The sequence below is a fragment of the Mchenga conophoros genome, linkage group LG14 (genome assembly GCF_057382185.1).
Source record: "Mchenga conophoros isolate Kocher_MC1m ecotype Shallow Benthic linkage group LG14, M_conophoros_male_GT1.1, whole genome shotgun sequence".
NCBI classification, from domain to species: Eukaryota; Metazoa; Chordata; class Actinopteri; order Cichliformes; family Cichlidae; genus Mchenga; species Mchenga conophoros.
The window spans coordinates 22,201,293-22,216,377 of record NC_140539.1 but is presented as its reverse complement, the minus strand read 5'-3'; the positions used below and the strand labels follow the sequence as shown (position 1 = coordinate 22,216,377).

Sequence of the window (15,085 nt, the reverse complement as noted above, 5' to 3'; positions counted from 1 at the left end):
GCAGTCATTTCTATTTTGGCTCTGTTAGTCGTTACTTTGTCGCCTGCTTGCTTTTTGGCGAGAAAGAAATGGTGTGATCACAGTACTTTTTTAGGCTCCTTACCCTGGCTTCCAGTGCATTTCTGGATCCAGGTTAAAATTTTATTACTTGGTTTTAAGAGTCTCAGTAGTTTGCTGCCACCATAGTTAACTGAACTTTTGTAACCTTACACTCCTGCCAGAGCACTGGGGTTTAGAACCAAATGAAGCTTATGCACGAGTTCCCTTTCCTTGGGCCAATCAGCTGCCACTTCAGAGCCCCAGCCAAGACTCACTCTTCATCTTCACCACCACCATTGTCTAGGTCAGGGGTCGGCAACCCGCGGCTCCGGAGCCGCATGCGGCTCTTTAGTCTTTATTTTGCGGCTCCGGGTGGTTTGGGAAAATACATTAGAAGTAATTAGCTAAAGTGTATTTTATTTGTGTTTAGTTCTTTTTTTTTTAACATGTAGTTCTAAATTGGAAGATTATTGTGATTTTGAAATATAAAAATAAAATTATATCTTATTATTTTTTCATCGCTCAAAATAAGCGTCACACTCGCGGAAGCCAGTGTACCCGCTGAAACGCTGTGCATTTATCGAGACTTTCGACCCCAGGTAGGCCAATTATGGATCTTCGGATCCACATTATGTCGGCAGCTGTTGTCCACCGTGAACTAAGTTAAAAACAAACACAGCTCACGCCCCACAGATGACAGCTTACAGTCCTGCGTAAAGATGAAAGCCCCGATTTGCAGACGCTGTGCGCAGAGGTTCGGGACCATATTGTAAACATATCACGACAGACCCGACGATGTTTGCATGAACATGCTTTTCAGCATCTCTTTATTGATCGCGTTTCACACACGGTTGCTGTACGCAGCCCGACACATACCAACACAACAGCAGAGAGAGCACAGACTTTAAGGCGGCAAGGCGTGATTGCGGGTGCCGCTCAGGTGCGTCCGACTCCCATACAGCGGCACTGCAGACCACGCCCCGCCACACACATTAACCAGGTAAAATACATATTTAGGCAGAATTTTGCAAATATCTTTTTTTTTTTGTTAGCAGTATAGTGCTTTTTTTCCAATTACTTTTTAGAAGTCAGGTCAAGCGTCCAAAAGCCCAAAGGCGATATAAGGGTGGCGGCTCACAACAATTTTTGTTTGCTACATCATTTTAGTTCAGCTGGGCGTCTTTCCTTTTGTTGTATTTCTTTAAGAGTTCAAAACATAAATAAAATGTAATTTTCTCGGTAGAACTTCATGGATTTCATAAGCAACACACCTTAGTTGCTCTATGGATTCTTTTAAAAAGCAGTTAAAACTTTTCTGTTCAAACAAGCCTTTTGTTGATCTATGTATTTTATATTCTTTACATTATTTACATTTAATCTTTTACATTGTGTATAATGTCTATTGATTGTATTGTTTATTTTAATATTTGTGTACAGCGCTTTGTGACTGCCTGTCTGTGAAAAGCGCTTAATAAATAAACTTTACTTACTTACTTTAGTTGTTCACACAAAGCATAAAGGTAAAAAAAAACAAACACAATATATACAGTGTTATCTTCATTTTAGATTTCAAAAAGTATTTGCGGCTCCCAGTGTTTTCTTTTGCGTGGAAACCGGGTCCAAGTGTGAAAGGTTGCAGACCCCTGGCCTAGACTCTGGGGGTTCCTGTCCTATATCCTATCTCCGTTGGTATTTTGTTCAGCCACAATGGTTCATCGGAGTCTAATCGCCAAATGCATTAATTTCACCATTCCATGCATCATTTTCACTCTCAATCATTTTAAAACAGATTTAAATAATACTTATTCTCAGGTGCTTTCCATTCTAGTTGAACAAACACAGTATTATTTAGGGTTGTTGTTTGTTTAGTGTTTTTGTTTTTTATGTGCTTTAGAAATAAACTTTGACTTATCTCTAGCTGCTATCTTTCTGTCACAAATAACCCCTAACACGTGTCTCCACCCACTCTACCACTCTTCCTTTTTCTTGTGCTCCGTTTGTTCTTTGAATGGTTGACCCCAGGTATTTAAACTCATCTACCCTCACTGCGGCTGCACTACGCACCTTCAGCTTTCCAGCCTTCTCCCTCTCATTTACACACATATATTCTGTCTTGCTTGAACTGGCTATCTTTCCTCTTCTCTCCAGAGCACACCTCCACCTCTATAGGCTCTCTTGCACCTGCACCAGATCAGGTTTGCCAGAGGTGGCCCACACATGGGCCAGTTGCAGACACACTGGTGGTCCTATGCTGGCCCATGTAATAATCAAGCCATGTAAAAACAACATGTGCCGGAACATAATAGTGCAAAAGTAACATGACTGGACTGAGTCTTATAGCACTTCTTTATTCTCTACATTTGCCTAATCACACATTTTCTCTAAACTGAGTGGTTCCTAATTACATTCATAGTCTTGACATGGAAACTGGGGGAGCCAGGGATCGAACCACTAACCTTCCAATCAGTAGGTGATCTGCTCTAATGCCTGAGCTACAGCCACTCAGTGGTAAACATGAGTAAACCCTCACTAGGTTTTGGATAAAGTGGACACTCACAAACCTGTTAATTTGAAACGTTGGCCATAGCAGTATAGTATTGCAACATCGTATTTGGGTCTTCTAACTAAAATAGGAAAATAGGAACATAAATAGTGCCATCATTGCCAGACCTGGCAGTCAGAAGTGTCAGCTTGATGCCGGATCCGGGCCAGACCTGTTTTCTGTACTTACTACAGCCCTGCACATCCCCCTTATTCTGGAAATTGGGTACCAGTCAAAGTAGTCCGGCCCCTGAATATGAATAACTTTAAATGTCACAGTATTAGTAAAGGTTTTCAGTCAGCAACAACAGAAAAGCTTTAACACAGATTGTGGAATCCATTGTATTTGATATTTAAAAGCAGCTCACTGAAACATGGCATATTTTATATGTGTAACAGACAAAACCAACATGGTGGAATGAATCACAAAGTATATAAAGTTCTACAGTGCTGTATTATAGAAAGAGGCACACATTTAGTCTCAATAGCAATGCTACTGTAGAACAGCAACAGTCAAAGCATTGAGTACAAACTTCAGATTAACTGTATGAAGCAAGACTTGACCTATAGAATATACTTCAAGACCAGAGCTCAGTGTGGCTATGAGATTTTTACAGAGGAGAGTATAAGAAATTTATCAGTTCAGACCAGCTAAAAGTGTGTGATTTGAAACAGTATTTTATGCATATTTACACTCCATTTTTGTATTACACTTCATTTTGTTACAGCAAAAAAAAAAAAAAAAAAAAAAAGACAAATGCAGGCCCCATACAATATAAAAGCTGCACATTTTAGTTTCCTTAAAAAGACTTTTGGCCAATACAAATAAAACTGTGACCCAAAAATCTCAGCATGGTATAAAATTGTAAGAAAACTTAAAAAAAAGAACTGAAAAAGTAGTATATATTCAGTATACAAGATGTACATAACAGACTAGGACATTTTCTGGGATCATATCTGTTTATAGGTCATATAAATCACAGACGCACTACTAACTACCAAGAAATTCTTTAGTTAGTCCGCTCACTGCTCTGTCCAAATGAAGAATGGCTTGTAATTCTCTGATAAAAAGTGCAGTACAATGACATTTGTGTTCTTTAACCTGATGTAACTGTGAAAGCACTTGATTTTTAGAGACGCCTTGCACAAAGGTTAAAAAAAAACACTGGAGAGGAAAGGCAGGAGAAAAACTGAGCACTTGGACATTTTTGACTGGCTCCTCACAAGACACAGTCGATACACAGGGGCAGTCAGTTGGCAGGATTCCCATCGCTGCCTGGGAGTAATCATATCTTCGTAGTGACACAGATAGGGTTGATGAAACCGATGTCCCACTGTTATTGGTCAATACCTAAGGAGAACAGAAAACATGCTTATCCTTATCCAGTTTTACAACACCACACATTACTGTGCAAAAGCTTTGAGCTTCCCCTCATTTCTTTATATTTTTTTCCTCCAAGGTGCCAGACTTTCCTTGGTAAAGAAGGCTCGGCAGCGCCTGCACTTTTTCCATGTCCTGAACCAGAAGCTGCTGCTGTCCTTCTACCGCTCCTCAGTGGACAGCGTGCCCTCTTCCTGGTGTTTGGCTGCACAGAGGGTAATTAACACCACTCAAAAATAATTGGCTGCCCTCCGCCACCTCTGGAGGTCAGGTCTTTTGCACTACTTCCAAGCACTTTGTTCTCTTCTATCATTTTGTATATTGTACATTCCTCTTGATTGTATAAATTTCTCCTGTTTGTAATTTATTCCTGCTGTCTTACTTATAATATTATTCCTTCTCAGTTGGCGTGGAGCACCCATAATTTTGTTGTACATGTACAATGACAATAAAGGGGTATTCTATTCTATTCTATTTTTAATTCGGTCCTTGAACATCAACATTTTCAGAGGAATGTTTTCTTAAGCCACTTAACAATGACATTTGAATCATTCATAAAAAAGACCCCTAGTTCAAGGGATGGACCAGTCTGTGTTTTGTCTACATATAACATGACACGAAGAAATCCAGCAAAGACCTGACACAGGAAGTGAGATCAGAATTCAGTTGATCCATCTACTGTTCACTGAAACCTCATCAGAAGAGGTCTCAGTGGAAGGGTTGTTGTCAAGGATGGGGAGAAAAGGCTGAGGTCTGCCAAATTACAAAAGAACTGTACTGAACTGGCAACAAGGCAATGTCAGTAGGCATGGAGGAGGTCAAGAGAAACAATGAGTGATTGCAGCTAAAGCACAGTGGAGGCTCTGTCATTGTTTGGGGAGGCATTTTAGCAAGCGGTATCTTGTCAAACTTGATGGTATTACAAATGCAAAAAAATACCATCAGAGTTTGATCCAACATGCAATACTATCAAGAAATTGTCATGAAAATGATACCAGACATGCTACTAAAAAAAGCATACGTGAATAGGAAAACACACAATGACACACTTTTAGTCATGAATTCGCCTACCCAGAGCCTGGACCTCCAAGTTATTAAAGTGTGTGTGTGTGTGTGTGTGTGTGAGGGGGGGGGGATCATCTTGACAACAAACAGAACAAAAGGCACCCAATGTCCAAAGAACAGCTTTGAAAGTCCTTCAAGAAGCCTGGAGAACTATTCCTAAAGTTGCTTAAATAAATGACAAGAAAGCTTGTTTAAGAGTTCAGGCTGTTAAAGAGTAAAGATCAAGTTGGTCAAGTAAAGGTAAAGTAAATACCTGCATCCATTTTCCAATTTCCTTGCAAAATGCAAATAAATGGTTCAAGACTTTTGCACAGTACTGTGACACCTACATCCTAAACATGCAACTGTGCATAACATTCAATGTGCTAGAAATCAATATATCTAAAATGAACATGCTTACATTCCCCACACTTTCAGATACTTCATTCAACACTGCTTGCATTAATTATGTGCAATCGTTCCTAATGGAAAATCATTGAAAGTGGGACAGATTGGACACTGAATGGTGACTGAATAAAAATGGAGGATTCGTGATTAAGTGAGGCCGTTTTTTTTGTTGTTTTTTTTAAATGTCAGAAATGAAAGCCCCTTTGAAGGGGATGAGAAAGAAGGGCACAAGGGGTGTTGAAGCAGCAGACTCCTCCACAGAGCTGCACAATTATGAGTGATAAAGGTACAAACACATGAATTGAAAGACAAGGGATGATTTCAGTGATTAGAATTGGGATGAGAGAATCACATATAAAATACCGTGTCATTGAAAACCACTGTTATTCTGTAACAGGAGCGGCTGGATTGTCTTTCTGCTCAGAGGGAATGGCTAGGTAGTTTGTCCTGTGGGCAGATTGGCAGAAAAACAGAGGAGTGTCTAAGACCTGGTGCTATGGGCCTCTCTAGCACCACACACCACAGCTACTTAGTGCTCATGACAGTGCAACAATTCTGAATTTCCGTTTTGTTTATTGAAGCGTGAAAATGTGACTCTAATTCACAGAAATTAAGGAATGAGTTTTACCAGATAAAAAATATCTAATCCGAGCAGTGCCCTAGGGACTGCGTGGAAGGCACATCAGCATTTTACAGCCAACCATCAGCATGTTTAAAAAAACAAAACACAGTACTTGCACTGAATATGCTCCCAATTCAAAAGAGCTGCACTGAAAGTGTGTAGATGAAGAACACTTTATACAAGTGAAACGAGTTTTGTGACTGTAAGCACATTTCAGAAATAGCCTAATTTAACTCTTTGACAGATCACATCGTTGCCTCCTATCTTCTCCTTTAGGGACATGACTAATACGTTCTCAACCACTAATGCATCACAAAAGGTAATCTCAAAATGTCCTACTTGTGCTACATATGGCATTCTTTGAGTGGGTAGACCTTCTGTGTTGTCATAAGGGTCACTAATGGCTAATGGCCAAAGCCTATGCAGTCTTTCAGCTACAGGTAGTGACAAGGCTACAGTATTACAGCTGAGAAAACTCAGATCTAATAGTTTTTTGAGATTTCTGAGCTTTTTGACTGTTGCGGTTGACTTTAAATTAAAAAGCTTCTTTCTTTTGCTTTACAACTTTTCGTTTTTGGGGGTGTGGCACTGTTACTTGATAATGAGAAGGTCCTTTCTGTGTCTATGTGTTTCCTCCCACAGTCCAGCGACTTGTAGTTCATGGCATTAGGTTAACTGGTTATTTTAAATTGCCCAGTGTGCGAATGGTTGTATGTCTTTCTTTGGTTCAGCGTGTCCCATTTCCTCTCGCCCTACGACACCTGGGCCGGAAGGAAATGGATAGATGGAACTTTTGGTTTCTCCTATATTTCCGATGGTTCACCAGAATCAGTGGAGCCACTTGTATTTAATTCATGGGGGCAATTCATTTTCCAAACAAAATTAAAAAAGTAAAATTGTTTAAATTGGAAATTAAAAGTGTGATTGAGACACAAAAGGTCCCCAATTCACAACTAGGAGAAAACACAATGCACACCGCAAAAGAAGAAGAAAATTCAAGCTGCTGAGGACATCGAAATGCATAAATCTTAGAATATCAACAGATAAGAAAACTCAGAAAGCCTTTGAATCAGGTTGCCTTGATATTTTGAATTTTTGGAGCATTTTATTTTTTGATAATTGGACTATTAATTTATCTGTCAATTTGTCTACTGTTCATAAAATTGAACCTAAATGCTTCAGGAAAACACAGATTGTAATACCTACTTTGTAAAACTCAGCGACCAAGAAGTGTCAGAGTGATTTACTGCTATTTAAATTAAACCATATTAAAAAACAATACTGATTACAAAATAGCCCCAAAGTCCGTCTATCTGTCTGTGTGTCTGTCTATCTGACAACACTGAAACATTGGCCTCACTGGCCAATAATGCTGTAATTTTTAATTTTGTGCTTGATTACATTTGTCACTACACAAATATGAGATAGTACATGACTGTTTTCTAAAGTTTGAAAACTGTGAGAAAAGTTCTGCATTTTAATTCTGCCACTTCCAATAACTCTTAATTACCTGTTAGTGCTAATAGTAAAATAGAAAGCCAATGAATAACCGAATATTTTTAGAGAAGTTTAGTTTCAAATTTAGTTGAAAATATAGTTCTTTGAAATATATTAGCTCACAGAAACACTTCACTATTTATTATGTTGTAATATGTCTAAACCCTGGATATTGGGTCTTGTGAATATTCAGCAATGTTGTGCATATTGTGCAGTACGTGGACTTAATCTGTCACTGAAGGAAGCAGATATGTAGTGTAGCAGATTCAGTAAGTGTTTGCAAAATAAAAATAACCGGATCAGCACATGCATGATTGCTCTCTTCAGGACATAAGGTCCCTGTACAAAAGTTGTAACTGTGGGTTGTGAAGGTTAGCTGGCACCACTAAAATCCAGTGGGAGCTGACTATAAAGGTGCATTTGGGTCTTTGACATTACTGACAAGGCGATGCAAAATGCCCGTCACTGATGGAGCTGAAAATCCATCACGGATGTTAAAAGGTTGTTTAGAAAAAAAGAGCAGTCAGCAGTTTAGGTAAAAGACAGATTAGTGTTGCAGGAGGGTTACAAACTGATGGACTGAATTACTTCTCTGTCTGTGTGTTTGCCCCCCTGCCTCATTCCTTCACTCTCAGTCCCTTTCTTCCCCGATTGACTCTTAAATCTCATTTCCCTACCCACCATATTTTTTAGATTTTAAATTACAATTATGTAACCAGAAGTCCTAAGCAAATACACACTTACAGCTATTTGTGCACTTCCTTGGTGACTTCAGACTTTCAAATTAATGTAAACCCACTGCTGAGTTTTGACTCATAACGCATAAATATCTGAAAATGTGACGTCATGGTTGTGTTCAGGACACACGCTGTTTAAATTCGCTGTTCAGTCACATCCCTGCTAACATTTATCTGTCTGTGCATCTGTACATGAGACTCACGCTGTGTCCTGGGCCTGCTCATCAGACTTGGAGATCTTCCTGTAGCAGTAGACCATTTCTACCAACAGCCAGAAGGTCAAGAACACCAGCAACACATACATCATGATCTCAGAGTAGATTGCAGTGGTGTCGTCACTGGCTGCAGAGTTAAAACAGTGGCAAAGCACATGTATTATTCATTATGCATGCTTCCTTGGAATACCGCGAGCAGAAAAAAGCAGAAGAGACCTGATCTTGTACAACACTGCTGATCCACAATCATTTGTCATACATAATTTTTTAATGCATTGTCTTATGTCTTTCACTGAAGAACAAATCCAATTAAACAAATAATAAATATGGTTATGCAGCTACAACAATAAAGCAAACAAAGGTGTTTTATTCAGGAGCATCCTGACTGTAGATACTCTTAAAAAGTGATGCAGAAACTACTTCATGTTGCATTCATAATATTATGGCCATACCTGTAATATAATGAAAAAGACCCTACAGAGTTAAAGGTGCCCAGTGGAGATTTTGCAAGGCTGCTTTTATACCAAACATTTCCTAACAGTGTTCACTGTTTTGTTGCAGAGCTTATCTTGTTGTTACATATGTGTATGCAAACATCTCTATCGAACATTCGACCTAAATCTGCATATAAAAACACTAAATCTCCACAGGGTATCTTTAAGTATGAAAATAGGATGAATATGCAATGTCACAGAGGTTCTCAGAGCGTGAAACATACTCTAACTTTAGAATCTGTCATAAAAATAATTGCATGCTGTTTTTGACACCAGAACGGCTTTTGTTCCTTGTAAACAATCCTCTTCTGCTCATTAGCCATTCTGAGATGCTTCTGGAATAAGTAATAGCACATAAATCATCCAGTCCTATTCTAAATATTACATACTTAATATACACTGAGATTAGCTGCAACATTAAAACCATTCACAATGCCTGCTGGGATTAAATTCTGCGAGTCTTGTATACAACTATGACGCTCTTCACCAGCATAGACATTATAGAACATATGGCTACACAATAAAACTAATTAAGAACGAGCCCAAGGCACTGCCTCCAAACTCCCTCCAAATTAACCATGCAGGTGAAGAACGAGAACAAGCCCCACCTATGGAGGCACCATCCTGCAGGTACTAAGGAATCTGCTGCTTATTTATTATCGTGAGACAAAGGCACCCCCAGAGCAGGCATACAAAGTACTCGACAGGTGGTTTTAATGTCACTGCGGTTCAACAGATAGTTTATTTTACTGATAATTCAATATCCAGTCAGTGAAATCAAACAAATATCTTGTTTGATATCTTGTCAACATCCTGTTGAAAATGCTTTCTCATTTATTGCTTTCTGTCCATTGTTTACAATGGAAGACCATTAGAACAGCATCCCATTAACAACCCATTAAGAGCAAGAAGAGGGATTACAAGCAAGCGGAAGCTGTTTCAAAGTGCACATGGGCACCTTCGGCTGTTAAAGAAAGTTTTCCTTTTATTGTCCTTCATTTGTTTTCATAACGAGTGACTGTGAACCACTGTGTCACTTAGTGTATAACAAATTCCAGAAAGCCTGCTGACCAGACAGCTGACAGCTTTTTCTGATTTGATTCAGCAGCCCCAGCAAAAGGAGAATATTAGTGAAATATAATCCCTTTGATGGGAAAGCATGGATATGTCAGCCACGAAGTAATCCATTCTACCACTATGGATGCCATTACTGCAACATTAATGTAACCATGGTCTAGTGTACAGTGCACTAGCTGCAGGCTTTTTGAAATCTGAAACAACTGTTCTGTGAAATATGGAGGACAGGCTGTGAATATAATAAAAACAATCTAACTGTACTCTATTCTTCAGTCTTCTTTTTATGGGTGCAAACTCTTTAAATCAAACTAGCCTATCGCCTGATAGCTCACAATATGTTATGTGCAAGCATATATAGAAAATGTAAGGTTAGAGAAATGGGGAGAGTTGAGTAATTTCAAATATACGTAGGGTATATTCGATTAAGGTGGAACATGACACATTCAGCAAGCCAAGCATTCAGGAAGCAGAATACATTACCCCTTATTATAGATAGCAAAGTAGCTGGTTTGAATTAACACCTTCACTGACAACAGAAGAAAGCTTTGATGGACAATAAAGGCAGACAAAACAACACACAGTTATTCCTTTTAAACCAGTGCAGTCACAAGAAAGGGGGAAAGAAGGAAAGCGGTGCAGTTAGTGGCAGACTGCGTTCACACACACAATATTAGATGTACTATTTTTTTATCTACTGTTGGTGATTTGTGCAACATAAATAAACATAAAACACAGACTAGTCTTTCTCTCATCTCAGTGTTAAATGTGCAGGTCTACAGTGGAATCGTCACTTAAGGTGTACTGCATTTGCAAACTCTTTTCATTAAGTGAGTTTGGAGAATACTCGTTAACAAAAACAAATCTGCCCTGTTAATATTAGAGCATGTGGGGAAAATGGAACATACACAAACTAATGCTGGGAAGATATTTGAGAGAGAGATTTTTCATCATATCAGTCATTACTAGCTTTTTAGTTTCCATTTATATTTGACTTATTTCGTGTTACTGATGTGGAAAAAAGAGCTAAAGTTGAGCACAGGACACAGGTGGATAGCGTGCAAGAATTTTACATTTAGGCATACCTTTCTCCTTCACAGTCAGGTTGATGGTCTTGTTTACTTCGAAGACTGGAGTGTATAGTTCAAAGTCAAACAAACGACGAATTTCACAGGTATACAAACCACTGTCATTATGGGTGACATTACGGATTTCAATGGAGACCTCTTGTAAGTCCTTGCTTCCGTTCCAGTTTAGACGGTCCTTAAATGGATTATCGTCCACATTGGAATTGTTAGTGTTATATTCGTATATCTAGAAGAAAGGAAAAGTGTGCAGGCATTAATTAAATACACATACAGTGTGAGCAAAATCACAATGTGCTAGATCATTTACAATAACGTAGAAACAACTTACAAGATATGAAATATTTTTGCCTTTTGTTGGACTTGGGGTGTAAAGCCATTTTACAAATGTCTTTACGGTGACCTCCTCCCTCTTCAAACAGGAGATGCAGGTCAACTTCATGGCTTTTCCCACAATTGCTTCTGTGTCTGACTGGACATCGACACATACCGGCATGCACAGGTGGACTTGAGAAGCATGGAAAGGTTACATATATTTAGTTTACCGCAATGTAATTGTAAAAAAAAAAAAAAGAGAGAGAAAAAGAGTAGAAAAAAAGAAAGCACACCCTCTTTGGTTTCACACATAAGAATATAATTAAAAATAATCTCATCCTTAGCAGGTCTTTAAATTCAACAAATACAACCAAGATAAACTAGAAAACATGACATCCTACACTGTGTCATTATTTCCTTACAAAAACTAATCCAAAATGCAGAAGCTACGTGTGAAAAACAACATACACTCTTACTGCCTCCATATGAGTTAAAAGGCCAGGTGCTGCAAATCAAACATACTCGATTAATTGATCATCTGGAGCATTCAGGCGTGAGTTAACACAAAGCCAAGGAAGAAAGACATCGGCAATGGAGAAGCAACTGTTACTGTCCATCAATCTGGGCAGGGTTATTAGGTCTTTTCTTAACAGTCTGAAGTCAATCATTAAATGTTAAGATTATTTTAAGACTACAATGGCACAGAGTTTCTTTCCCACTGTCAGGTGCATGCTCAAAGGGGGGTTGTCTGATTGTTGGGGATTTCTCTGTATTATTGTAAGGTCTTTACCTTACAATATAAAGCACCCCGAGGCAGCTGAAGTTATGATTTGCTGCTATATAAATAAAAGTGAACTGAAAGGAAAGTGAATTAATTGGTTCTATAAGCTACCGACTGCTTCTTTTAGCTTAGTTTTTGGCAAATCAATAACAGTCTAACATGTACTGCTGTACATGTTAGGTTCTATTTACCTAATTTTAAGACCTGGTAAAGACTAGATACACTTTTGCTATATTCTGTTATCTAAAACCTTAGAATTGGGTTCATTTTCAGAGGGTTCACCTTCTTTTTACCATGACCATATTTTTTTATACATGAATGATGTGACAAGCTGAACCCACTAAACATTAAGAATGTGCTTTCCAAAGGTTTAAAATAAAACAAATACTTATGTATTCGATTTTGTAAAAATGTACTTTCTTAAAACTGACCAACACAATGGAAAGAGGAAACAAAATATATAGTGTATTTGTTTTTAGGTGTCAAATGTCCCTTTAAAGATGCACTTATTACTGATCAAATTCCAAGCATTCTGTAGAATCTGCCGCGATGCATCATTTTTTAGTTATTCATAAACACATGCTAGAACAGTTTTAATGCTTTGTAATAACTTAATGACCCACTGATGTGTGGTGGTCATCGGGTCTCACACTGAACCCAATGTTGAACCAGATGCAAAGTCAGTGAGCATTAAAAAGATAAACTGGTTTATAAAGCTCTGTGGGCCATTGGAGACACTTAAGTCACAATATTGATAGCAAATTCAAGCCCTAATGATGGCCTCTGCCCATTAGTATTTACTAGCAGTGGGAGGAATAAATGGATAGAGGGAGTGCAGAAACTGTGGGTAGTGTAGGAAGAGGGAAATAATACAAAAGGGAGGAGCTAATTGAAATATAAATGCATTAGTGGTAGAAGAATATTGGGAGAGGCGTAGGAAGTGAGTAAACATATGCAAGAAAAAAAATTCAGTGGATTATAATCACAAAGACACATTACTTGTGTTTATGTGACTGGGCCCAGTGCTCTTATATAACCCAAAGCCCGCTGGGCTGACAGTGACAAACATTGATTCTATCCTCTCTCTCTTTTTTTTTAAGCTGAGGGCTCACACAAACACATGGAAACAGAGCAGAGAAATAGAGAGGAAGGCATGAAGGGGACAGAGGAAATGGGGAAAGTGAAGAAACTTAACCCCAGTGGCCTCTCTTCAATGATTCTATTCATTTCCCTGAAACGCTGACAACATTAAGCAGTGAAGGGCTCTGCAGACCAATGCGACTGCTCTGAAACTGTGTTTTTGAGTTCACAGCTTCCTGTGTGGTTCGCAAGCCACTGCCAAGGCCCCTGATTACTCATTGTTGTATAAAAACGTACGATAGAAAATGATAAGTCCACAGTCAAACAGGATATTTTGACATCTTGCAGAATTATACTTACCAAGATAAATCAAAAGTACCAAAGTTTGCCGATGAAGCTTATATTGCGTTACCATATTCAGCTCTTTGTGGAGCTGCTGGAGGACAGTATCGCTTTAACTTGGTCTTTTTCTCAAGTAGTCTTCACACGAGGTCTGGTGTGAGACAGAGGAGTTGTTGAAAAGACTTCAGGACCACGGACAGCGCCTCTTCTCGGCCGATAAGAGCGCAGGTAACTTTCCTCTTCGTGTCTGAAAATCCACGCCAAGAACTCTTAGAAAAGACGCGTTTCTGATTTACACATTCAAAAAGGGTTCTTCTTGGATTTTAATCGTTATTTTGAGGCGCTCATCTAATAACCGAAGCGTTCATATAGCCCTTAATGCGCAATTCTCATTTACACAGTAAGAACTAAGTTCATTATTTCCTCGACTCGGGGAAATAAACAAGTCCGTGATGTGAGACGACTACATGAGTGATCCCACAGTTTCTTCGCGCATAACTGCTGTCACTGAGTACGGACCCATCCAGAAACACCGCGGAAATCTTTCTAGAAACGGGCGGATAGCATCTGGAACCTGTGGATTCTCAAAAGCCGGCGTACTCACTTATTGTTGCGAGATCTGAAGTCCTGATTACACACATGCAGAAAAAAGCATCGAGGCCAGTTCTCTCATTTCACCCCTCAAAGAATAAGCCTACTGACTGTCAGAAATCTGTTTCCTCCATTAGAGATGACTGATGACATTTCCCAGCCGCGGCTCAATGTCTTTGTTTTTCAGCAGTCACTTAGCGCTGGCAGGGGCAGAGGGTTTGATACGCATGCGTGAGTCACTCCCTCCTACGCTACAGTGTGCAGGACCACATTATTGTCACTTGGGTAGGCCTAACCAACTCAGCCGGTAAGCTTGTTTGCATTTGCTTAAATATTGACTAAACAAAGCTCAGCGTGCAGAAACACCGCGTGCACACGTAGAAACCAAAAAATGCAAATCAGTCCTAAGAATGAACATTATATGAAGGAATAAGATGACACAAGGCTGTCTTTGTCATGTGTTACATGAGCTTGTTTAGAAGCTGGAAGTAGAGTTTCTTCTTAAGACATTTCATTAGTTACACATCAGTACCTGCATTTCCTGCCCCCGCCCAACCAGTGAAGAAGTCTCACAAAGATTTTTATATGTCCTGATACTGTGTCATTGTTTTTTTGTTTTTTGTCTTTTAAAGTGAAAGATCTTGGATCAAAACAATGCTGATTTCTTGGTCAGTGTTCCAGAGTGAAAGATTTTGTTCCAAAGTGTACAGAAGCACCTAACAAACAGCTTAACCAACGTCAAGGTGATAAATGTGTACCTATTATATAAATATAAGTCTATGTAGGTCTGTCACCACATCAAACTTTATTTTCATGGCTTTTTATTCTAAAGAAAATGT

General features: G+C 39.0%; 1 protein-coding gene across 4 annotated transcripts; it reads right to left on the bottom strand.

Annotated features, from left to right (window-relative positions):
- Nucleotides 1-2,908: 2,908 nt before the first annotated feature.
- On the bottom strand, nucleotides 2,909-14,453 carry scn3b (sodium channel, voltage-gated, type III, beta). Of its 4 annotated transcripts, XM_085243399.1 has the most exons (7): nucleotides 14,260-14,452; nucleotides 13,674-13,902; nucleotides 11,469-11,644; nucleotides 11,138-11,366; nucleotides 8,473-8,611; nucleotides 5,777-5,860; nucleotides 2,909-3,931 (listed from the first exon to the last, which is right to left on the bottom strand). In XM_085243399.1, the coding sequence occupies exons 2-6, from the start codon at nucleotides 13,726-13,728 to the stop codon at nucleotides 5,797-5,799; spliced, it is 663 nt and encodes a 220-aa protein (XP_085099525.1). In that variant the 5' UTR covers nucleotides 13,729-13,902; nucleotides 14,260-14,452; the 3' UTR covers nucleotides 2,909-3,931; nucleotides 5,777-5,796. The 4 variants fall into 4 exon arrangements, with proteins under 4 accessions (XP_085099525.1, XP_085099526.1, XP_085099524.1 ...); XM_085243400.1 differs by lacking the exon at nucleotides 13,674-13,902 and having other exon boundaries at nucleotides 14,260-14,453; XM_085243398.1 differs by having other exon boundaries at nucleotides 13,674-14,452.
- Nucleotides 14,454-15,085: the final 632 nt, after the last annotated feature.

Coding starts and splice junctions, on each gene's coding strand:
- scn3b (XM_085243398.1), bottom strand. CDS start 13,728: ATGGTAACGCAATATAAGCTTCATCGGCAAACTTTGGTACTTTTGATT. Junction 11,367..11,468: donor GCAAAAATATTTCATATCTT/GTAAGTTGTTTC, acceptor CCTTTCTTCTAG/ATATACGAATATAACACTAA. Junction 8,612..11,137: donor CCTGACTGTGAAGGAGAAAG/GTATGCCTAAAT, acceptor TTAACTCTGCAG/CCAGTGACGACACCACTGCA.